The sequence below is a fragment of the Branchiostoma lanceolatum genome, chromosome 1, assembly GCF_035083965.1.
Source record: "Branchiostoma lanceolatum isolate klBraLanc5 chromosome 1, klBraLanc5.hap2, whole genome shotgun sequence".
Taxonomy (NCBI): Eukaryota; Metazoa; Chordata; class Leptocardii; order Amphioxiformes; family Branchiostomatidae; genus Branchiostoma; species Branchiostoma lanceolatum.
The window spans coordinates 38,148,760-38,174,896 of record NC_089722.1 but is presented as its reverse complement, the minus strand read 5'-3'; the positions used below and the strand labels follow the sequence as shown (position 1 = coordinate 38,174,896).

At 40.6% G+C, this 26,137-nt stretch overlaps 2 protein-coding genes across 3 annotated transcripts in view; both read right to left on the bottom strand.

Moving 5' to 3' along the window:
* The window catches only part of LOC136421919 (rho guanine nucleotide exchange factor TIAM1-like), an 86,246-nt gene extending 72,779 nt beyond the window's left edge, over window positions 1-13,467 (bottom strand). Inside the window, exons 1-2 of one of the 2 annotated variants that reach the window (XM_066409527.1) lie at window positions 13,368-13,467; window positions 2,086-2,227 (exon numbers count right to left, since the gene is read on the bottom strand). The gene's annotated coding sequence lies outside the window, so the exon portion shown is untranslated. Of the gene's footprint in view, window positions 1-2,085; window positions 2,228-5,896; window positions 5,964-13,367 lie in introns of those variants that run through there. The other variant, XM_066409532.1, reaches the window with a different exon arrangement.
* On the bottom strand, window positions 1,460-19,707 carry LOC136425759 (zinc finger protein 726-like). Its single transcript, XM_066414735.1, has 6 exons — window positions 19,361-19,707; window positions 19,037-19,315; window positions 18,675-18,908; window positions 18,272-18,375; window positions 2,086-2,227; window positions 1,460-1,526 (listed from the first exon to the last, which is right to left on the bottom strand). The coding sequence occupies exons 1-6, from the start codon at window positions 19,705-19,707 to the stop codon at window positions 1,460-1,462; spliced, it is 1,173 nt and encodes a 390-aa protein (XP_066270832.1).
* Window positions 19,708-26,137: the final 6,430 nt, after the last annotated feature.

The window sequence follows — 26,137 nt, the reverse complement described above, 5'->3', positions numbered from 1 at the left end:
GGGTCAAGTGAGGTCACATCTGTGGAAGCCATCAAGTCGGTAAGTACTGTAGACTGGAAGGACAGGGGCATCTTACCTAATAAAGTCATTGTGTAATGATGTGATGTTGTGATATTTATAACTATGACAGGGCTGGCTTCCAAGAAAATCATTGTTCCAATTAGCTTCTTTTTTTTTAGCATTCACAGTTAATTGACAAAGAAATATTGAATTTTTAAGTAAAAAAAAAACATAACATTTTTTTCTACTAACAGTTCAAACATTCAACTTCTCTTAACCTTTTGGCAAACTTTTGTGTGGAAACTATGCTTTTTTTAGAGCTGATCTAAAACTTTTCCCATCAATTCTAACATGACCCTCCTCCAACAATTCTTTCCTGGTCAAACAAAAAGAAGAATTCCTTTGGTACATTTTATAATACTTTTTATCTTTTTCACATTTCCAGAAATGCCAAGGACATCCAAATCAAATTTAGTCATATTTGAGCCCATGCCACTACAAATGGTAAGAACCCCCTTTCTGGTACATCTCAATCATAATATTGTTAATCCATTATAACCAGATTAAAACCTGCTGAATTGATTGGTCATGTACAACTCAAAGGTGGAGTAAAATGTCAAATTAAGTCAGGTCAACCCTAGAGACTTATTTTGGAGTCTTAATTTATGGGACAGCCATTTATAACCTTAATAGAACCTGAATTCAAAGCTATAATAGGGCCGATCCTCACCTTCTTGACACTTCTAACATTCTTTGGCCTGATAAGCAAGATCATATTAACAATATGCATTGTACACACGATCTTCTTGAAATAGTTCAAAAAATGTATTAATACCAGTAAACATCTTTGAACTTTAATTAAGCAAACAAAAGCCTTGTACTTCTGTGGTGCTTCTCTTGAACCCAGGGCTGTCTCCAGGACCCGTCCTTCCTTTCCAGGACAGAAATCAATGTTTCTTGGGAAGAAAAAAATTTTAACCCCTGCCGTCCCCAAAATATCAATTTCATGAGATAAAACTGATGAAAATGTATTTTTTTTAAGCTTAGGCCACACCAATTTAATTTCTTAGTTAACAGATTTTTTTATTTTTTTATTTTAGCACGAGGACATCATTAAAACAGAAGGCTGGGGTGCACCTGACCGTGTTCACTCCCTGAAATTGTGTGCACCAAAGTACAAACTTTCCTCTGAGATTCTCTTTTCGTGTTGATTTTCCAATCTGGCAATTTTTTATAAATTCCGTTAACCAAGAAAATACATTGGTGTGGCCTTAAAATGACAGATTCACCAATGAAAGTTTAAAAAAAACAGCTCCCAAACAATGAGTGGCATGGAAAAAGATTTAAAGCTACAGCCCTGCTTGAACGTGAATGCAAACCTATTGCCACTACCCCACCCTCCTTTAAATACTGACACTGCTGCATTCCCTGATCTATGTTTAATGTAAATCCCAGTCCGCTACTCAGAAACAGGGTGGAAGGCCGGGCCCTTGAACCTGAATCCTGTCAACACAATCCCAGAATAACTGAACCGTCACAGGGACAAGTTCTCAGGCTTTGTCACAGCAGACGGATCAACCAAGCAAGAAACACTGTCCAAAGGTGCTGACAGAATCTTAAAGGCACCTAGAGCATTTTGTAAGACGTGAAAATTGGAAATATTGGAAAATATTGGAAAATTAAAACATACAAATAGAAATATTTGACGGACATGCAGTCACTCTCTCATTGGTCGAACCACTAATTGTGATGGACAGTCATGATCAGGATCAGTCTATTAGGGCTTGGATTTTCTGTCAGTTCTCACCACAGAACGACATCGTATCTTTGCTCCTTTAATAATTATAATGTCAATATGTAGTCGATATGTAATGGTATAGTGTAATTACTATGTGTAGGGATGACTAGAAATTTGAGTTTTTTTAATTCAAGTTTCAAACCTCATAAAATGCTCTGGATGCCTTTAAAATCAGGAGATGAGAATGGCATAACTGGTCAATCTCAATTAGTAACTGTCTTACAATAAACACAATGTCTTTAATGAAAATGCTTATAATGGAAGACATTTCTTAAAAGATTTCTTACCTTCCTCCTCCTGTCCAAAGAAGGCAGGCAGCAAAGTTGGCTCCTTTCAGCTGCTTGTGTCGCCCTCCCAGTTGTGCATTGGTTGTCAGATGATTCCTACACTTGTGTGAGACAACTGGTCTGCGGGCCAGGACGTTGGCATCTGTAAAACACAGGACTGTACTGTAGATTCATTTATCTTTGCAGCTCTTTATTTCACTGCATGGTGAGAATCAAAGGATAGCCAAATCTTTCAGTTTGCGGTCAAAACAATAGCAATTACACGATGACAACAGATCATATGATTGCGGGCATGACAAGTTCTCTAGTGAGAGGTCACAGCAAAAATGTGAACTTAAAAACATCGCAAAAATTTTCAAGTTTGCAGTACATGCTAAGGCTGGTCCACATGGCTATAAGAGGGGGTGTTGTACTACTCTTTTTCTTATCAAAAACAAAATTGTTCCACATGGTAGCTATAATTGACACAATAAGTATAACTTAAAGGCTACGCCAATTTCTTTGCTATCTCTTGGATGGAATCCTTAGTGACAGTAATGCATCTAAATGCTATCATTGCCAAACTTGTACCAGGCATTGTGATTTGTATACAGGGTTCTACAGTTACTGTGATATCTCTATAAGTTAACTACTTTAACCTTCTTAATTCTGAGGAATTTTTTGGTACTAAATGCAAAGGTTATGTCGCTAGTCATCAAGAAAAGTTTAAAGTTGTCAAAAATGCCCCAAGCGTCACATAAATTGTCTATCATAATTAACCTTCTCCCTGCGGCCTAACCCCATTAACAATACAAATTTGGTGCTAAATGACTACATTAGCCGGCTGAGGGTTAAACATCCAGAACCGTATGTCCCTCTGACCCAGGACAGAAATTTGCTTGCTGGGATGGACAAAACTTTCACCCTATTTGTCCAAAAAATCTCAACTTTGTGACATGAAACTGATAAAAATATTTTTGTGCGATTACAACGGCAGATTAAACAACGAAAATCAACAACACAAGCTCCCAAACGATGAGTGGGGCGGACCAAAAATTTTAAGCTGGAGACAGCCCTGGAATAGTGCTTGATAAATCAATGCTCAAACTTAGGCGGGAAGATGGCAAACAAGCAAACAGACTAAGAACCTTTGCGTACAGGATCGCCTGCTGGTAAAAGATCGGAAGCTTGCAGTGGTCCAGGCTGTCAGGACTAACATGGCCGAGCACACACGCCATGTAGTTTATACCCGCTGTGTACAATTAAAATACCCCGGTAAGTGTTTTCTCTGTAAGGGCGATCCCTGTAACCTATAGACACGCTGCCCCAAAACAATGTCCGCCGAAACTGTAAACTACACGGGAGGCACCGCCGCATAAAAACTTCCCGAACGCTACACCGATTCTCTTCTTCTGGCGTCTTTTAACTCGACCAGACGCCATTGTGTTTCTTACCCCCCGAAGACGCAAGACACAAACCTTAAAATCTGCCGCGAAATATGGAGAGAAGTCTAAAATTCCAGTTTGCTTCGCTTTGCGAGGGATGTTTTGTCGATACACGAGCTACCGTTGCGAGATCGCTGCTCCATATGGAAAACCGAGCGGCGTAGCGTGCGATATTATGGACAAACACCTGGGTCGATGCCAAATATTGAGGGACCAACAAAAAGGATCGGCGACCCCACAGGGTGGGTTGACCCCAATCTACAACAATAATACAGACCCAGATACCAGGGAATTCCGTTTCATACCAATCCCCATACAACCTCACAAAAAAACTACTAAAATTTCCAGTGTGTTCTTTTTAAATCCATAAAAATGAAAGGCATTTGACGTAGGTGAAACTTCAGGGTGGTTGATCCGTCGCCACCTTTGGTGGTCTCCGAGACCAAAATATAAACAAATACAGAAAACCACAGAAATGTCGCAACAGCGATTTCACCTGTCACAGAAGTCAACTTCAAACGGACACATTGGGACTACCCATCATAAAGGTGGGACCGGATGTGCTTCCGTTTTTATGAATGGAAAAGGAGTTTTTATGAATGGGGAGGAAGTGCGCTACATAGAACTACTGTAGGTAACCTACTTCTTAGTACTAGGATCAATCTGGTAAGTAGGACATGCTTACATAAGATCTTCAATTCAGACATTCTAAGACATATTAGCAAGATAAGCATAACATTTACAAGTACAACGTATCTTACGGCAACATAATACAAGGAAATAGAAATAGAGGTATACAAATGTATCAATCTTCTACCAAAGTGTTCACATAAAAAAAAGAAAATTTCACTGTTTTCATTAGAATTACCTTTTTACATCATATTCATAGATTCTAAATATTCACTACCCACTACATATAGTCATTCATAAAGAGAGATAGAGTCTATGGTAACTCTAATTTGCTGATTAAGGTTGCTAGAACCTATTTTGGTACATTTGCTCATGCCAACAGCTACCTATCACCCTTAAAAAAATCACACCTACCTGCACCAAACTGAAAACTGTATATATATATAGCACTATAAATAATAATAAAAACACAGCAAAAACGGCTATGGCAACTTCCAGAGCACTATCAGAATAGTAACTGTTGTACCTATTTTTTGCCATCTTTTCATTGATGATAAGGCCGAGTTACAAAATTGAATGTAACTACATGTATCCCCAAAATCCGACCAACCTACATGGCCAAGTCAAAACCGACATCTTAATAGCATTTTAATTAAAAAAGCAAAAGCAAGAATGGCTGTGGTAATCTACTTAGCATTACTGGAACAGGTGTATCCATTGTACCTATTTTTGCCACCTTTACTGATAAGGCCAAGGGTAAGTAGACTAGTAAGTAAACAACTTGTCGTCCTGAGTAAACGCTGACAATGTCCCACCCGCCGTCTGCCACGCAAGCCGGCCGCTTCACGCCGCGATAAGTGCAAACACTCGTTAGGCGCGGAGACCTGGCTTCAAAGAGCGCTGAAGTGTCGTGCTGTATTGAACCAGGATGTATCGGCGGGCCTTGTTATAGACACGCCTCGGTGCGTAATGATTTGTGGACAGATGTCCTCACGGAAAAGTGTTTGATTTGGGCCTCGCTTCTCGCTTGTTTGTACGATTGTTTTGCAAGCTGTCACGTCTATTTGTTATTGTCTGGAGGGAGCCTACAACAAGCTCTGAATCTACGATGAATAACTTTAAAAGTGGCTCGTGATGTATTTTAAAAAAGAATTAGGAGTTGAATAAAAAATGCAACTCGAACATAAGCCAAAGTTCCAAAATTCATCTCAGGCTTTTGTCACTGCCTATCATTTCCATCTCAACTCTGCTTGACTGTAGTACTGAAATAAAACCTGTTTATGCCTACATTTATATCAATGGACGTATTGCTAATAAACTTTTTAGGCATCTCTACCAATTAAGTGTCAAAGAAACCTTACCTGAAAATTTTTTAAGTAGACCTGCTTCCAGTTGTTACATGCACATTGACTCTACCAAAGACAGGTGCATGCTATTCAAATGAAGAATCAGACCATAAAAGTCCTTGCCACAACTTTTTTCTTAATATCAATATACACAATGTACATCTAAAAGGAAATATCTTATTTAATATTTCAAAATCAAATGGTACAAGTCTTACCTGTAATTCTTCAGTTGACCTTGCACCAGTTTGGCATGCACACTTGGTCCGCTAAATACTTCTACATGATACAGTGTGTGCTATTACAAATGTACAATGTTTGTATATACTGAGGTCACTGAATTCCTTGCAACAACTTTTCCTCCAATATTATACATCTACAAGCAAAAGGAAATGTCATCTAGTGGTTCCTTACCTGTAACTATTCAAAGAAGACTTGCCACCAGTTTCGCATGCACACTCAGTCTGTGGAGGACCCCCTGTTCCAAATGAGAACTTTTTCAAGCAGCCCGGCCTATTTTGGGAAACCCGACCTGCCCCTATTGGTCAGTGCCCCAGCAGGGGGCCTTCCCCAGCCCTGGTGTACCCTAACAAACCCCAGGCCTGGACAGAAACTCGAGCCCCGCCCCTCACAATGGCCTGAATGGCCTGTGATTGTGTGGGACGCTTTTACCACTCGCGTTAGAACCTGGGGCTCGAGATGCACTTAGCGCAGAGTTGTGATTAGAACACAGGCAGTTGGTCTGACCTTGGGACTTTTGGGACGGACCAGAAAGGGGGAGTTGTTGTTGCAACAGGTCGGGGAGGACCGTAGACCGCTCGCGTTTACGCAGCTAAAACAGCCGTCAGACAATACCACCTCATTCAGAGTCAACAGCGTGATCCGATCACCATTCATTCTGACAGGTTGAGCTGACTAATGACTTCGCCTTACATTAAAACAGTCTTCGAGGGAGGGACCGTATTTCCAGAAGACGCATTTTTCTTTTGAAAAGTCAAAAGCAGCCAAGTCTTGAAGACAAAAAATCTAATTATGTATTTCCAGATGACACATTTTTCTTTTGAAAAGTCAAAAGCAGCCCAGTCTTGAAGACAATAAATCTTATTATGTTTAGGCCATACCATGTACCAATTTATTTCATTTTTTTTTACATTTAAAGGTAAAAATACAGCAAGCTGACTTCATAAAAGCAGAGGGCAGGAAGGAAAACTTGAATATGTCTGTAATGTTATTCACTCTATATACCATCAAGGCATAAACCAGATCCTCAGGCTTTGAATATATGATGTTTTTCAAATCAATGAACCCACAACTTAAATTGGTGTTGCATTAAACCCTTTAATATCCAGAAAAAACAATCATTGCATTTTTAAATGTATTTACATTTATGTAAATTTACATGTACACTTGCTTCATCAAAAATAACTCTTCTCATTGGTTAAGTATTTGTTGAAGAATGTGTTTCATACACCTCAAAATGTATAAAACTGCAGTCTTTAATCATGTTTTGCAACGATTAAAAAGGTAAAGGTAGTCGCATAGCCTTTTTTGAGGCGTGGGGGCAGTGGGTTTTTATCCACTGTGTCTTTGGACAGGGTATTGAATGCCATCCCTCTTCTTCCATAGCCTTTTACCTCCCCAACCAAAGTCGGGTACCCATTTTTACACCTGAGTGAAGAAAATGCCTTTTCCCAAGGACACAACGTAACGCCTAGTAAGGATCCCAAGGAATCAAACCTGTGACCTCTTGATCTCGTGTCCGCTAGCGTAGCCATCAAATTGTATGATTGAAGTGGAGAGCTATCATCTAAGTTGAGTCAACCCGTAAAAGACCTAATAGTAATAGATGTACTAGTGACACATTGATACAGTACTGTAAATGCAGAAATGTTCGCAGTGGTTTTATGTTCAGGGTTTTCACGGCGACCGTTTCACAGCAAACTTAAAACTACCGCGAACATTTCTGTCCTAAAAAAGCAGTATGTGACTATAGTGCTGCCGCAAACTTAAAAGATCTTAAAACTGACGCAAACACTCCATTTTTGCCTCAGCGCGAAATAAAAAACATGCGAACTTAAATGCGTTTACAGTATCCAGATATCCCCGATACTGGCAGGTGCCTTGAATCATGATTAATTGTGTTGCGAAGCTATCATAAGTTCATCTAAACTGAACCAACCTGTAACAGACCTAATAGATGTACAAGTGACATATGGATACAGTATCCTGATATCCCCCATCAAAGTGATTATCTCAACAGTCCATTGAGAGGCTCTGATGGGGTAATTGAAAGGGGATTCATCATGAAATCCACACCAATCCCATCAAGCTGTTTGTTTTGGTATTAAAGACTTCCATTGCAGCTCATTGTGCCTCTAAGTGGCTTCCTGGGATGATGAAAGGGATAGCCCTGGGATCAAGGATGGGGGGCACTCCATTTTACAAGGAGGGGGCTAGATATACGCAGCTAAACACTATATTACTGCAAATGTGCTCACAGTAACCTCTTTACGGCAAAGTAAAAACCACTGTGAAAATTTGATTCCTATTCAAAAGTTGATTCTAAATCTTAACTTTTGGTCAAGTTTGACTTCTTAAAATAAAAGTGTATTTATGGCTATACAGTCAGTTACTGTATTATTTCATCTTCCAATGTACATGTATTACTAGGACTGTACATTTTTCTAACAAGAAAATAACATATGGAATACATCAGGGGTACGGTACCATTGCTTACATGTACTGTCTTCTTGCTTCTCTGTTCTTGTGATCAGTTGAGGACAAAATGTAGGAAAAGAAAAAGAGGGCAAGTGAATATGAGAGTTTTGACGAAAGGGCAAGAACAGGATACTCATGACAATAAGAGCAAAATTTTCCTCATCACCCCTTCAAGACTTTGTCGGTTAGCTTGACGAATGAATCCACTCTACTTTACACCCCGTCACCGCGAAAACTGCGAACATCAAACCACCACAAACATTTCAACATTTACAGTATTTCTAAGGGGACTAACTGCTTTTATGTTAATGATGTTCACTCACTCACCTATCCCTTCACCACAAGACAGTAAAAATCAATCTTCTGTTTAATGTTTTAAAAATGGAGTTTCCAAATTCCATCTGTGGTAGAGATAGACACCATCCAATATCATACTGTTAACTCATTTATGTTGGTGGGGGTTCAATTTTGTGGTAGGAGGGGAAAGCAGATGTCTGTAGTGTTGTACATTTGCGGTTGAAATAATGCAATAACAGAGCACAAGTTCTCGGTGTCAACGACTGTCATCATGATTTTGTGGGGGAGAGCTACGTCACCATGAAGACAATTTTAAGCACTGCAACTATTTCAAGATATACAGTACACAGGGCTTAATCATCCTACTCATTGTTTAGGATTCCATCATGTTTTCTTAATTCTTGTTAAATCTGTCACTTTTGAAGCTACATGTACATGTATTTAAGGAACTCGAAATACATTTTTTCCGTCCCAACAAGCAAATTTTTGTCCCGGTACGTCCCAGGTCCTGTCCTAGGTCCTGGAGACAGCCGGCAGCTATATACCTACCTGTATTATTATTGTATTGTAATTAATAGTGCACCTCTACATCTTGAGTACATGGCCTTGATGTCATTGTGTGTGTACTTAAGCATGTTCCATACATACCCCAGGTAAGGGGACCCTGTCAAAACTCATGACAGATTTTTACAGAGTTTTGGGTTACACCAGAGGTGGTGTTGTGATGGTTATCATGTTTTCTATATGAAAGAACCTGTTATGATATCCCCTTGTCAATATTTGTACTTGTGTTGAACTAGGTGTTACCCGTCTTATGGATTTCAAATACTGGTTCAAATGACTTCTTTTGACTGGGGTAGAAAATACATTGTTGTTTCTTAGTTTTAATTAGCAAGCCTTTGAAAAGCATTTGATTTTGAAAACTTTCTAGATGTAATTTAGCGCTGACTGACTCTTTTTGCTAAACCTTTTTCTTAATTCACGCATATGGCACCATAGAAAGGGATAGTGGAAACAATTGCCTTATGTACTCCAAATAGTTTTACACAGTTTGAAAGGGCTTTGATACCATGTAATATAAATGGTAGCAATGACATAAACATTGACTGGATGTACATAACTTTCAAACACGACATCCAATTTTTCTTATGATTGACTGTTACGACAATGACTTACGTTTGAGTGCAAGAAAAGAACTGCTCTAGTAATAAAGAAATTTGAGGATTTGAGATTGCAAAGATAGCCATTCTGCGACTTTGTACCATTTTGTTAACAAGTACCCAACAGTTGGTCCTTTTTATTGAAATGATTCAGTCATCATGCTTTCTTCCATTAGATTTATTATGAGAATCAACAACGTTATATGCACCTGTATGTAATGACAAAAAGCTGTGGAACACATGTATTTCTCCAACATCAGTTCAACTCATAACTCTAACTATTAAGCACATGTGGTGCTAGTTTGGGGAAAGGTAATTCAATTGCCCTTTCTATGACCTGATATCGCTATAATTAACTATTGAAAAAATAAGCTGTACATCATTTTAACATCCTGATTTCTTGACATCAGTGTGGGAAATGTTATAACATTGTTGACCTGGTCAGGAGTATGGACTGTTTCTCAGCATGAGGTTTTCTGGATTAGATATCAGTGATGATATTTTCGTCTGCGAAAAATTACAGATGACAGCTTTTCTTTCAATCATTAATACTTTCCAAATGGGAAGAATAGGTTGAATATTTCCAGAGTGTATCAACAGCTGAATCTTAAATACATCTTCCAGGTGTGTGTATTTATATTGGGGTTTGTGGAAAAAGCTGGCCGTGTCTACCTGGCCTGTCTACCCTGGCTATCTACCCTTTTTGGACCCCAAGGGCATGCATGGGGATCTTCATTCCATTTAGTAATAGCAGCACGGAATTTTAGAATTAGATCAACTAATAGTATGTTTGTGGCATTGCAACCATCTATGACAAAAGCACATTGCATTTTGTACTTACCTTGAGTTACTGTTAATGCAGAAATGTTCGGGGAGATTTAATTTCGCAGTAGGGAGAAAATGGAGTGTTCGCGGTGCTTTTGCGTTTAAAACAATAGTATTAGTAGCGCTACAGTCAAGCTTTTCGCAGTGGCTTTAAGTTCGCGGTAAAAAGTTCACTGCGAAAACTGCCAACATTTCTGCATTTACAGTATCCTCCATCTAATCATACAGGTGTGTGTATTTATATTGGGTTAATTCCACAGTAATAACACAAACGTTAAAAGTTCACGACCTGGCGGAGCAGCTTCCTGCACCTGTCAATCACAACAAATCAACACGACCAGCGGACAAGGCCGACTAATAGCGTCCAACGACCCGTGGCATACCATGATATTGAGTCTCAGTTGTGGGTGTAAGCTCCCCATGTTCCTATTGTCACCTAATCTCCAAGCAGATGTTGGTAGTACAACTAGTTTTGCATGTCTTTTTGCAGCATCAAATTGTTGTCTTTATTTCTATTCAAGGCGTAGAGTTAGCAATGGAGGGGAAAAAAGTTGTTGTTTTTATTGATATTTAATATATTTATGGATTGACATAACAGGTGACTTTCACCTTTTCAAGATGTCGACCCACAGACCAGACTGTAAGGTTTGATCCACTCACAGCTGGATGGACTCATACTCTTTTAGAGAAGAGTCCTTTAACATGCTTGAGGCGTCACTGAGAAAAGGTATCACGTTTGATAAAGAAAACATTCAAAAGTCATGTAAAACTAGGCTGGGTTCAACATCTGCTTGGAAATTAATTAATTGTCACCGCTCTGTCAGGTACATACAAACAATGAAACCAGGTATCTGGACAGGTAAAGAGGCAGGGCATGATTGATTATGCACAGCTGGCTGCACCTGAATGGAGACATGAACTTGAGAAGGAGACGTGGTAGAGGGTTGATTCGTGGTAGAGGGTTGATTCGGTTTACGTGCCTAGGGCTCGGGAGGTGAAATCTACACCAGGTACAGGTGTAACCACACATGTGCAGGTAACGCGGTGGTTACACATACCCAAACATGGTTGAGAGTGGTTTGGGAGATAGGTCGGCTGAGGTTGGCTCAGGTGTCTAGCGGCGCATCGGCTTTTTAGCGAATGCCCACAAACGCCCACTCTGGCGAAGTCCGCGCTGCACGAATCTAATTTTTTTTGCTTGGAATATGTTCAAGTTATGCTCCCATTAATTAATCCTGAGTTTCATGTCAATCCATCAATCCGAAGTTGAATAAAGCGAACTTGAAGATTCTTACCTGGCTTTTTAGCGAATGCCCAGCAAAAAAGGCTTTTTAGCGAATGCCCAATATATCAGCCAAAATATCGGCCATCGTGACACGGGCGCTAAATCTATCACCACAAACATGTTTAACAAGTTGTCCCCTGAATCTGTACCCAGTTTCCGTGCTGTACACGCCTGTAAAGTTACTTTATTTTACAAAATACACGGCGCGGCCCGTGGGGTAGAGGCCGCTGGTAACCTGTCCCAAATATGCAAATGAGCCGCCATATTGGATTTTACGCCTGGGGCCGTGGATTCCCACGCCGTGTATTTCGTAGAATAAAGTGACTTTTCAGGCGTGTAAAGCACGGAAACTGGGTACAGATTCAGGGGACAACTTGTTGAACATGTTTATGGTGTTAGATTTAAGGCCCGTGTCACGATGGCCGATATTTTGGCTGATATATTGGGCATTCGCTAAAAAGCCATTTTTTGCTGGGCATTCGCTAAAAAGCCAGGTAAGATTCTTCAAGTTCGCTTTATTTAACTTCGGATCGATGGATTGCCTTGAAACTCAGGATTAATTAATGGGAGCATAACCTGAACATATTCCGAGCAAAACAAATTAGATTCGTGCAGCGCGGACTTCGTCAGAGTGGGCGTTTGTGGGCATTCGCTAAAAAGCCTGTCCCGTCTAGCGGTTGGCTTGAAGTTGAATGTTTTCAAATTTTGAAAACATTTAATTTTGGCTGTGGACGGGAGGTCAGGAATGGGTAGGTGGTTTGTCAGTCAGGAGTGGTCAGGGTGTGTTTGGGAGTCAAATTTGACTCTTGATAACTGGTCCACTGTTCCCAACCTATTCCCCATCTATATCTGCTTGATTGGAGATCTGGCTTGATTACAAAAAGTACACCAATTGGTCATCTTTTCAGACACCAGTTGACCAATTTGTCTTTACATTCTCTGACGCCACTGACGATTTATTCAACCAGTTTAGCCAATGTATACCATATGTCCAGCAAGGATTATAAATCATTTAAAGGTCTGGTGGAGACGCTAATGAAGTCCAGGGCCTGGCATGGGGTCGCCTCCATGTTTGTTTTGAGCTTGGGGGGATCCCTGGATCCCACTTGAATGTGACTGACTCAGAGGATGAGCATTGCTTCAAAGTTTACCGATTGTGTGCTTTGATGTTTTGGCGTCATTTCACTATTAAACACATGGCTACATAAGCACGTAATGTCACAGCTCAAACTTACGTTACCAGGATATTCAGAGCTGGGGAACTAGACTTCGATTTCTTCTGAACGCACAGTCGTGGCGACTACGAACGAGCTAACCTCGCTTCCAAACTGCTCCCAGGGCGCACACAGGCCAGCTTCTCGGCTCTATTGCCAACGTGCCCGTAAGGGAGCGCCGACACAAATTTCCTCGGGGGCACGTTGGCCCTAGAGCCGGGGCGCTGGCCTGTGTAGGCCCTGGAAACAGTCTGCCATGTGGGCTACCGCTATCAAAACCACGCGCTGAGTTTATAATTACTCATCCAAACAGCACCCATTTTGTCGTATTTCTCCAGATATCATCGCTCACACATCAAGCTTGTTGGCTCACATGATTGTCTTACCTCTTGTGTGAGCACTTGGGCGTGAATGTCTTCAATTTGCGCCCGTTTTTCTCCTCATTCCAGACCCACATGTATCAGCGATCTTCCAGGAATCCAGGGAGGTCCGCCATGTTGTGGAAAGTGACGACGCAATCTGATTGGTGGAAAGTTGGTGGAAGGCCTGACCAATGACGAGGCTTTTTGAAAACTTTCAGAACTTTCCGGGAATGTTATAACATGATCTGTTCATACATCTAATTTATCTAAACATGTACAAAGAAGCGAGAAGAAGTTAACTCTACTGGTTTAGCTTGGCTTTCGTCCATCATGTATGTTTAAACTATGTACTGTATATTGTTAATAAGATAGAATTTAGTGTTAGTATTTAGACTAGAATAGTCACATGCTATATTGTTACCAATTGTCTGTCCGTCCTCCCATGTTACAAGAACTTGCAATTAACTTATTATTATTGTTTATGTCACTTACAATTTAGTTAGGTTTATGTTAGACGACCTGTATCTAGCCCCTCGGGGAACGAATGTACAATAAAGGTCTTCATTCATTCATTCATTCATTATCCGCTTGCTCTCATTTAAATGTACACATTTTGCAACTTCCGTTACCGTTTGACGTTTCCGACATTAAGATATGCCGCATATAATGTGCCAAACTGTCGTTTTTAAAAGCCAGAAAAGTTGTAAGTCGTCATAATAACGACAGTTTGGCACCTTCAATGTGGCAAATCTTATTGTCAGAAACGTCCTACTTCAAGTGGTAACAAAGGTTACAAAATGTGTACATTTAAATGAGAACGAGCATATCGTGCGACCCAAAAAAGAGTGTGAGAAATTCGGTTAGGACGGGAACATAGTACGCAAATTGTAGCATTGACACTGATTGCAATATTTTAAATTGAGGAATCTAGAGCTAGATTGAGAAACACGATGTTCAAATTATTGTAATTTCAAAATTGTATTGACTTAAAGCAAATTCTATGGAAGCGTGGTTTAAGGGGTATTTATCATCACAGGTTTGCGATAGGAAAACATGTGAAATCGTGAAATTTTAACATCTAGATGCTCGCTGGTGCATTTCAGAGCCATTTCTGAGCAAAATGACGAAGGAACTAACAGCGATTTATTTTCTAAAGACTAATTATCTACCTTCATTTCATTTCCCTTTTATTTATTTACCCAAGCGCCATATACTCAGTATGGTTAAGTTAAGTTTTACCCTTCCAACCTAATGAACTGATCCTCCGATTTTCATGTGTTATACAAACTTGCTGAGTGGTCATTTAATCAGATTCTTTGGTTTTACAAACAGCCTTCAGATATTAAGATATTGATTTGATAAGCACTTTTAAATTTTGTCACCTTCAAGTTAAAAGTGCGTCTTCAATGTACACATTTTCCAGACAAAGTGGAATCTATGCATTCAGCAGGGAATACTTAACAACACTGCAGTGTGACCACAGGTACAACTATGATAATAACAAATGTTTTTATTAATATCTTCAACATAGTGGCATCGTGTGGCGCAATCGGTAGGGTGTTTCGCCAAGAACCGAGAGGTCCCGGGTTCGAAACCACCGGTATGCCCCGATGTCGTGCCCTTGAGAAAGGCACTTTACACGACTTTCCTCGCGCCACCCAGGTGTGAATGGGTACCTGACTTCGGTTGGGGAAGGTTGTATTGAGGTCACCTGCTGGCCCCGAATGGAAGCCGCCCAGACCCTTGCGACAATTCCACAAAGTGCAGGTGTGGAGCAAATATGTATCTTGTGTATTATGTGATTGTAAACCCTGCAACAATTCAGCACTGGCTGGAACTGCACGGGTAATTTCGGACCAATAAACCAAATCAAGACCAATAAAACATATTAACAACAAGAGTGGTGTTAAAAAAAAACACACCGGCGACGTGAAGATGATGCAAAGTAGGTCCTCATTTGCATGATTTACATCTTACTATGTTAACCTTCACGAAACCTTCATGTGCCACAAGTATGAAGTTCTCGTTAATTAGAAATATGGAACATTAATATTTTCTCATTAATTATGCAAATCAAGTCATCACTTTGATCATTTCACATCTATCCATGTCCAGATCTTGTGTTGTGCCCCAACGTTCAAATATCTAGACTAAGGGATAAAAGACGAAGGAGATTATGTATACGTATACATGTATACCATTGGCCTTAGTTTAAATGGACCGGACGAGGACGAGGCAGACAAAAACGTGCCTTGTCGAGAGGAGTCTGCAAGGGAGGCTACAAAAATTGATGCGTCTGTGGATGTCATCCATATACTGTAAATGCAGAACTGTTTTCGGTGGTTTTACTTTCGCGGTGAACTTTTCAGCGCGGGCCTTAAACCTTAGGTGACCGCAAAATTTGTCCACCTATGACTGTGGCACTACTATTGTTTCAAACGCGAACTTGAAACCACCGCGAACACGCCAGTTTTCCCTACTCCGAAATAAAAACCACGTAAACTTAAATCCATTTACAGTATTCAAATCAACATTAGAAATAATTCGTAACATCTGTAAGATACTCACAGCTCATTTTCATCCCAATCGGTTTCACAACAACTGATGTCGATCCTACAGGAAAGGGTTAGTGAACAGTTACTGAACTGTCGGCAATCCCCTGCCTGATGTCTATCATACACTATACACGTAGATAGAAGGGGGACTAGAGTATTACAGTTTGTCCCAATAATGCATGCATCCTACGGGGAAGTCGACAGATATTATGTGTCATTATCTCAGGAATCAACTAGATAGGGTCAAAATAGCAATTTGGTACCAAACAGAGGGACAAAGGGAGACCTTCTTTTTTGAAAAGGTTGATTCCTCTACTTTATTACATTGCATGACAACGATGTCAAATGTCCAGCTTTATAGGAATTATCACGTGATATAGTGACGTCACTCAATGCCATAGAACGGACAAAAACGTCTACGTTCAAGTTATTCAATGTGGTTTCAATTCATATCAACCATATTTCATGGGTTTTTCTATACGTTTATATCATACAAAGACCTGTTAAATACATTTGAACACATTTTGAAATACAGTTACGCAGATGTCTATAACAGTTGCCATGGAAACGGTGAAAAATAGCATTTTCTCACAGGAACGCTGTTAAACAAGCCATTTTGGATACTTATGAATTCCAGGCATCATCAAGACTTGGCCAAGGAAAGCTGCTCATGGAAGATGATTATCATGGCTTATAATTAACTTTGGTTACTGCAGATACCAAAAATCCATGATAGCACATGTCCCTCTCGGTGGTACCAAAAACCTGTTTGGCCCATGGACTACCAGTGGAAAGGGGAGCTAACGGCAAACCACGTCGTAATCCACGCGAGAGTTGATGGAACAGTAACGAACATTGGAGAAAGTAAAATAACCATAAGGAGCCCGAAATGGGCTTTCTCTCCTGACAATCACTCAGATCAAACTACATGTTAGTTATTGGAACCACTGCGAACTTCAATCAATACACTTTATTCTTAAGTCATTGACACCTTTTAACCTATGTAACATCAACTAACATAATTCCACCCGGGTACATAATTCCGCCACCCTGAAAAGATGCGACCAAACAAATCTCCAACCCAACGTCCCCCAGTATAATGCACTACTGAGAACTTCAATCAATACAATTCATTTAAAATCAATAACAACTATCAACCTGCGTATCTGCTAGCGCTACCGTTAGACAGGTTCTTGTGTAGAGTAGATTGATCGGCCGATGCGACCATCTTTACGTAAACTTATACAACAATCTTTATTGACACAACAAAAGTACAGCGACTTTTGTTAGGTCTTCTACAACAAAAGTACAGCGAATTTCGTTAGGTCTTCTACAACTATACATGCAAGCAATCACCTGGATACAAAGCAATTAACCTATGTACAAGTATATGAAAACGGTGATTAAGGTTAGACATCCAGGTAATAAGAAAAATAATAACGCCATAAATAATAAGTCAAGCAACTGGATAAAATTTGAAACAGTCATGAGTTAAGTATATGAATCTAAGTATATGAATAATTAAATATGTCGAGTTAAACGTATCACTTATACCGCAGTTACTAGTTCTAAGGTCAAAAACATTCTTCGATACTAGTGTTACAGTAGTGTATTTACCTATTCATCACTTCCACTACTAGAGCCCGATGGAAGCGTAATTTTCGCCTCTACCATTTCGCATTGACGCAACCCGGGTAAGTTTCTCATTGACTATCTCTTTTAGGGCCGAGATGTACAAGTCCCAAGTCGAGACTTAAATCAATCAGCCTTAATCACAGTTTACTACTTTCCATCGAAAGAAGTATGCTTCTCGTAACTCCAACATCCGGGAACGTGCATGTTGAAGTTTAAAGTTTGACGGGGTTGAAGCTGGTGTCATGTTTAACGGCACGACTCGGAAGTGGTTAGGCCATGTCTATCCGTTAAAAAAATGTGCTGTAAAATTCAAAATTAGGAAAATTGGATACTTATGTCGTATTTCAAATTCGATTCCAAAGAAGAAGATGTGAAAGAACAAAAATGAAGAGAAAAATCTATTGTTCGGTATACCATGCTCTGTGTGTTCAGTTTTGGTCATCTTTCCTGACCAGGAAGATTTCATACTAGTAATCAAGCCAACCTTTTTTTGCTAACCTTAATTTTGCAATTCGAAAAGAAACACACACAGATGGGTTTCAGCTTGATGTGACGCGCTCCAGACGTATTTTTCGCCAAAGGCGCGACATGCTCCCGTGGGAAATTTGTGACAAAATACAGATAAGATATACTAGTAGCTTGAGTTTTCGAACCTAGTTTCGGGGGACGGGGCATCGTCCGCTCTGTACCCCCCCCCCCCCCCCCCCGTGACGCCGGCACGGTATCCACGTTCCACACATATGTAAGTCTTCTTTCCAGTGTGTTCCAATACATAGTGTTGGAACAAGTTGGATTTCCGTGCAGCAGAATAGTCACACTGGTCACACTTGTAGGGTTTTCCCCTGTATGAGTTCTCACATGTTGGGATAGGTTACAGATTGTAGCAGTCTTGTATCCACACTACTCACATATGTAGGCGTTTTCACCTGCGTGTTTAGTGAGATGGTGTTGGATCAAGTTGGATTTCTGAGTTGCACAATAGTCATACTGGTCACACCTGTAGGGTTTTTCACCTGTATGGATTCTCACATGTTGGACTAGGCGAGACCTTTCAGCTGTCTTGTATCCACACACCTCACATACGTAGGGTTTCTCACTAGTGTGTTTAGTGACATGGTGTTGGTTCAAGTTGGATTTAAACGCAGCAGAATAGTCACACTGGTCACACCTGTAGGGTTTTTCTCCAGTATTGATTCTCACATGTTGGACTAGGCGAGACCTTTTAGCTGTCTTGTATCCACACTCCTCACACATGTAGGGTTTTTCCCCAGTATGTTTTGATTTTAGATGGTAGTCCAAAGCAGGTTTAAACGCAGCAGAATAGTCACACTGGTCACACTTGTAGGGTTTTTCTCCAGTATGGATTCTCACGTGTCTGGAAAGGGTAAGATCTTTTAGCTGTCTTGTATCCACACTCCTCACATACGTAGGGTTTCTCAACAGTGTGTTTAGTAAGCTGGTGTTGGTTCAAGCTGGATTTCCGTGCTGCAGAATCGGTCACACTGGTCACACTTGTAGGGCATTTCCCCTGTATGAATTCTCACGTGTTGGGATAGGTTAGAGATGTTAATTGCCTTGTATCCACACACCTCACACATGTAGGGTTTTTCCCCAGTATGTTTTGCTTTTAGATGGTAGTTCAAAGCAGGTTTAAACGCAGCAGAATAGTCACACAGGTCACACTTGTAGGGTTTTTCTCCAGTATGGATTCTCACATGTTCGACTAGGTTTGACCTGTTAGCTGTCTTGTATCCACACTCCTCACATACGTAGGGTTTCTCACTAGTGTGTTTAGTGACATGGTGTTGGTTCAAGTTGGATTTAAACGCAGCAGAATAGTCACACTGGTCACACTTGTAGGGTTTTTCTCCAGTATGGATTCTCACATGTTGGACTAGGTTAGACCTTTTAGCTGTCTTGTATCCACACTCCTCACATACGTAGGGTTTCTCACTAGTGTGTTTAGTGACATGGTGTTGGTCCAAGCTGAATTTCTGTGCTGCAGAATAGTCACACTGGTCACACTTGTAGGGATTTTCTCCAGTATGGATTCTCACATGTCGAGACAGGGCTGACCTTTGAGCTGCTCTGTATCCACACTCCCCACACATGTAAGGTTTTTCCCCAGTATGTTTTGTTCCGTGTTGTCCATAGATGCTGCTGGGATCTTCCATCTTTTGCTTTTATCTATTGGGGAACGAAGATATTCAAATTTTGGTTTGAGTCATTATGCAACGACTTCTTCCCAGACTTTTTGTCCCCTTGTGTCTAATATAAAAAATAATATAATAATAAATATGTGATAAAAATTACTTTCAGTTCCATGTAAAAGAAAGATCGACCGAAAAATACTAACTAGTCATTATTATTCTAAGAATTATGCATGTAAAAATGACGTTGACTTGTCGTTTATATATCCACATTTCAATGGAGCTGGTAACGCATTCCTGTAAAGGTTCATACGGATGTCGGTTGCAAGACATCGCCCCAGAACATTGCCAAAAAGGCAAAAGCGTGTCCCACAACGACAAATATGCTGAAAATTTCCAACCCACAAACACAGATAATCTCTACATTTAGGGAGCAACTATGCATCTGCAGATGGTCTACATAACGTTATATCAGGGGATATCTGAACGACGTTGTAAGAAGAGGAACATATAACTGTGCTGGCAGCAATATGCAAATGAACCGTGGGAAAGTTAGGAGTATTTCTGTTAAGCCCCGGTTACACATAGCAAAACATGGCTCCCCACCACCAGCCAACCGAGGCGGTATGTCCGGAGCAGTCTGACCAGTTTTAGATCAATTTGACCCCCAAACACAGCCTGACCACTAGCGACCTACTCCAACTACCACCCAACCCATTACCGACCTCCCGGCACAGCCCAATGTTTTGAAAATTTCAAAACATTCAGCTGACACAGCCGACCACCTCTGTATAACGTTGTCTCACACATCCGTGACCTATTTCAATGACTGTATCTACCATTTTTGCCAAGTTACGAGTATGTTTGTTGATAAGGACCACAGGAAAGTAGCTGCACTTGTATCTTTGTATATTGTTAAGTTAATTGTCGATCTGAACAAAATCAACCAAAGAGCCACACCTCGGGCACATTAAAGACCCCACCGCAATTATCAAAATCAACCAGGTGTGAGTGGATCAAACCTTACAGCCTGCTCCGAGTTCTCACATTGAATAGATGATATTCACCTGTTATGTCAATCCTTCCACAAGCGTAGTAACTCTCAATAAAACTATTACATTTTATAAAGGAATACATTCAATAGATTCTAAAATTGATAACGTTACCTCCAGTGGTGGACTGTCCACGACAGCCGCTGCAAAGAAATGCGTCATCCGATCGCAACATCTACCACTTGAAGGCATTTGTGTTTTCAGTTAAGACCAGACCAGACAATGTCTGCATACTCTAGCCTCCGATGCAGGCTTTCCCACAAGCGATTTTTCAACTTATCGGATCCAGTTTTTTTGGCTGGGCCGTATCAAAAAGACGCCCCGTATCTGCTTGACATCCTGTAACCGCTGTTACGACAGATACGACCCCCAGCCAAAAAAAAAAAAAAAACTGGACCCGATAAGTTGTAAAATCGCTAGTGGGAAAGCCTGCAACGGAGGCTAGCATACTCCAGGTTTGGGCTTGTCATTGTTGTGTATAGTGTGAGAAGTAGGTCTTTCGATATCGTCTTCCTTATAGCACATAGCAATCCAGAGGATCGTCTAGCCTTGGTAGAGATGATGTCGATATCGTTTGATCAGAAAAGGGTATTTGTGAGGGTAACGCCGAGGCGTTTATGGCTGGTGGCAACTTGCAGTATAGTTCCTCCTGGGGTTACGGGAGGGATCGGTCGTGTAAGGGCGCGAGTCGTGATGAACGAGTTGAGACGTTGTTTTGTGTTTTTTAATGTTCTTGGCCAAAAAATTATGAAACTACAGAAGAAAGCACTGTGATGTAAAGTGCCTTCCCAAGGGCACAACATCGGTGGCATATCAGGGGAGTCGGACCCTGGACCTCTGGGCTCTGAGCCAAATGTCATAAACGTTATGGCAACTCGGCACTACTGTCCACAGAGGATGGTACTGAATCAATATCAAAGGATCGATAATACCGTCACATTTGAAGAAAGCTTTATTCTGAAATGACGTCGTTAGCATTACATGTAACGTAATTTTGTCATATTTGGCATTGAACCTTGAATTTCCGATGGTTGGAAAACAAATCCTTTAAGAGTGTTGTCTGTAGTACCGCTTCAAATCGCTTGGATGGATTATGTAACAAATGAGTATAAATGGTGATATAAAGTGTACGTTACAAGGGTTTGACATGAGAAAATGTTCCCTAGATTTGCATGCAGTGAGGCTTAAAGAGAATATGAAATGTGCAGAGCGTTTTGTATCCAGCAGATGTTACATGTACTTAAGTCTGATATTGGAAAACATTGCAAAATATAGATTTTCCTCATTAGCTATGCAAATCAAGTCCTTATAAACATAATTTGCACTTCACTGTGTACATCTCTGTCTAAGCTACCTGTATACTGAATATCATGGAAATCCGTTGTTCCTTTGTTCAGTTATTCTCCTTAGAAGATTTTCACGATAACGCCCCTGCAGTTCCAGAGCAAGCTGCTAGGGGGCCCAACCCCACACCACGTCTTCATTACACCACAAGCTATCTGCCACCAAAAAATCAAGACCACAGCACGTCCAGGTCAAGAGATACAAAAATGGAATTTCTGCTGCAGTACCAAGGTCACATACCAGGGGGCCCAAAATCGACCTTGACAAACAGACAGACGAACAGACAGACACACAGACACACCCAAAACAATATCTTTCAATTTTTCACGGAGATAAAAATTCTGAGCGAGAAAACTTATCCTCATCTAACAGAATTACGAGAACTTCTATACAGCTATTCTCCGGGGAAACACCCCCGAGCCAGAGCTATTGATTCATTCCATTTAACCGCTCGCAACCATTCCACTATCTCCCGGTTGTCCAGAAGACAAAAAGATGGAGAAAGGTAGTTTTTGACAACAAATTCTACAAGCATGAAGTCTGACTTGTCATAGCCACCCCAGGATTGCCACTATAGCAGTGAATACAAACTAGCGCCTTTTCTATGCCCTAACCAATAGAATTCGACCCCGCTATGAAAAGGCCGTACCCGCAAGGCGTTGCCAAAAAGTAATTCCCTCGGGAATGCGTTCGCGGAAATCCTAGAATATTTGGCTATCCGAAAGCAGTACTATACAATAGGCTCCGCCCCTGAGGCGTCGCCAAAAAATGGCAGGGATGGAATATTCATGAACACCTAGCTAGATACTAGAAATCTTCACCACCATGGTCACACTGCTATCTTTTTGTAAATTTCGTCTACTTTCCAAAGATGTATTTTTTGACACAAAGTATCATTATATGGGGTCCACAAGCTAGGAAAAATACGATGTCAAAAATCTAACTTTTGCTTTCTCCAGAGGTGAAATATGATCTTTTTGTTGGTATAAATAAACAATACAGCTAATCAAGATGTTCATTTAGCACCCCGACAGGAGGATAGCAGACTACCTTAAGAGTACAATAGCCAGTCCTCGACTTATTCACACCTTTACCTGGCAGTACCGGAAGAAGAAGAAGAAGAAGAAGAAGAAGAAGAAGACACAGAGCAAAAACAATATGTTTACTTCTGTGAAGGTAAACATGATTATGCAGATATTAACTTTATTTATATCTACATATACAGTATTCAAGGACACGTAAAAAAAATCGTAGATCATGTACCGCCATGAAACTAGGAATTGAAACTAAATTTAGGTTAGTGATTACGGGTGAGCCCAGAGCAGTGCCCTCTCTTATATCTGGACAGATTTGACTGTCGACACCATGGTAGTGAATTGTACAATGTACTGTACTGTACTACATATCCAGTGGGTAGATTAGATATGGTTCTATAGATGACTTAGATCAGTGACAGATCATCCTCTTTATAGCAGAGCCGAACCCGCGTATACCTCGTTCCGGTGAATGCAGTTTCTACAACGCGGATTCAGCTCTGCCATAAAAGAATGTGACAGATGATCACGTCAGCACCGCACCGCCAAAAGCGACTGCTATGTCCGTCTACGCGTCTGTAGCCTTTGTCGAGTCGCTGTGTGGTTTCCGACTGAATGTGACGTAAAAACGTCGGTCTATTAATATTGCAGAAGTATGTGACTATAGCGCTGCCGCGAACCTAAAACCACCGACAACACCCCGTGAATGTCACCCTTAACCCCGAAATCAAATCCCCGCGCCTTAATGCATTCATAGTAATAAGACAGTGTTCAGGTAGAGACCAATCTTTATTGAGTACAGCATGCTGTCTGCCAAAGCGTAATGCCGCCTTTGGTAGGCGTGCGTCTCTTATGGAACCGACACGCCCCGTGACCCGCCCGGGACCTCCCATACGATCACTATCAACGCGACTGTCAATGGAGACCGCCTTCTTCTGTTACTCAAAACTGTTTTAAACATATTGGCGGTATTGCGCCTTTACACGGCAGGTATCGACTCATTTGTACTGCGTTTGCCGAATTTTAGCGCACTTTTTTTAGTTAACTTGTCAAGGATTTTTTAAAGATGTTGGTGCAGTTATCCGGCATTGGTGACAATGCGCCGTGCGGATATGCGGAGTCACTTACAATGCAGTGAATGAGAACCGGTTTGGGATTTTGGGATTCGGTGCAATTGAATGGAATGTGCGTTTATCCGAGGTGCAATTAAGTGGCTTCTACTGTATTAGCAAACAATATTGCTAATCTGATGTTTACATAGCACCCCGACAGGAGGATAGCAGACTGCCTGAAGATAACGATAGCCAGTTCTCGACTTGTTCACGCCTTTACCTGGCAGTACCTGGTATGCAATAGGCAGCTAATGGCTTGGGTTTAGAAACAATAAACATTGTTTTGTATTAGCTCTTTGTAAGCATTACGATCCAAAGGTAACATGAATTTCATAATTTCAAACTTATCATGTAAACATATCCAAACCCTTCTGGCATCTCCATTCAAATCACATTAACGTATCCAAGTTTTTGTTACTGACTTGCTGACACTTATACAAGACATGGATCTAAAATGTACACGTGTATCCACGACAAACATGTCACACTTGACTAGACAAACATTCAACAGGTCTACCAGATTTTCTTTTCAAGTTGCTCTTCTCAACTCGGCACTTGGGTCAAGAAGGTCCCTAGCTAGCTATTCGGGTCAACTTGGCACCATACTTAATTAAAACATGATAAGTGTATTGCAGTATATTCAGCTGTCCCAGGTGCCTAGTTGTCCTGATACCGTCTTTTTCATGCTAACGTTAAGACGGGATATCAACCGCCCCAAAATTAACTATATGGTTGTCGTCTTTTCCGTAGAAATGTAAAGATATCATCCGAATCGTCGTGTGCACAAGGCAGTTTTGACGGTTTCAAAGGCATGATAGGGTTCGTACAAAATGCACATTTACAGGCAACTTGTAACAATCATGACAACCTTTAATTAGATGCATGATTGGTTACCATCATCTATCATAATCAACATAACTAACATAATTGCTACCTAAGCCTAACTACATTGTAGTCGACAATCTACCGGGCAGTACAGTCCAGATGTTGATAAAGTTTAACTTGAAACCGAAGGAGACCCATATGAGGTTATACTTCTTAATTGACCGCATCTTCTTTGGCAAGAGGCATCTACGCGTACAGTTAATCAGCCTTTGCAAAGACTGTGTTTGACATGAGTCAAGACAACTACTCCAGATCAAATTCCTTTACCTATAATCACTCATCCATGTAATTACAGGGCGCAGTCGTGTATCTTCTTAATATGTTCTTATGTAAAATTTGAAACGAAATGTTTGACAGTTAAACATGCTTTATTTCTCACATAGATCTTCTGTTCTGTTTGCTGATCTATGCCAGTTTTTTGGCTCGGCACCGAGTTGTCCTGAGATTGGCGCCGAGTTGTTCTAAATGGCCGGGGCCGAGTTGTCCCAGGCGCCGAGTTGTCCTCATAGATATCATCTTCTATCGTAGGATTCTTTTTGCACATGACTCTGCGCCATCTTGGATGTATTTCCTTTTCTCCAAGCAAACGTTAGGCTCCAGCTAATGTTTTGCTTGTTTATCTGGCATTATTTTCGGTTTTAAGTCAGTGTTCACATTTTTCTTCAGACAAATAATTGGATACTAAAAAAGCCAAAGAAATATTTTTCAAACTTTAGCCTCCGCTTCACTCGTCTTAAAAAAAACTAGCAGGCAGCTTTCGGATTACTATCGAGTTTTGACTGTTTTCTGATATTTGTTAAGAAGACAATATGTAATATTTTGTCATACACTTGTATCCAAATACTTTTCAGACCCACAATATGCTCAATAAACCTTTAGATGAATAATTTCAACATTTTGCAGTCTGTCAACAATCCCTGTATTGTAACATTCAAAATCACCAACAATGACGCCGGTAGCTGGATTTGCTACATATTCACCTGTCCACAGCAAAATGTCAGCATAGATGTATTGTGTAGTAAAATGG

Bases quoted from the DNA above. Each gene is read 5' to 3' on its own strand.
- LOC136425759 (XM_066414735.1), bottom strand. From the start codon at position 19,707: ATGGAAGATCCCAGCAGCATCTATGGACAACACGGAACAAAACATACT. The intron at 18,909-19,036 runs GTGTGACCGATT...TACCCTTTCCAG, and splicing joins ATGCCCTACAAGTGTGACCA to ACACGTGAGAATCCATACTG. The intron at 1,527-2,085 runs GTAAGAAATCTT...GTGACGGTTCAG, and splicing joins CTTTGGACAGGAGGAGGAAG to TTATTCTGGGATTGTGTTGA.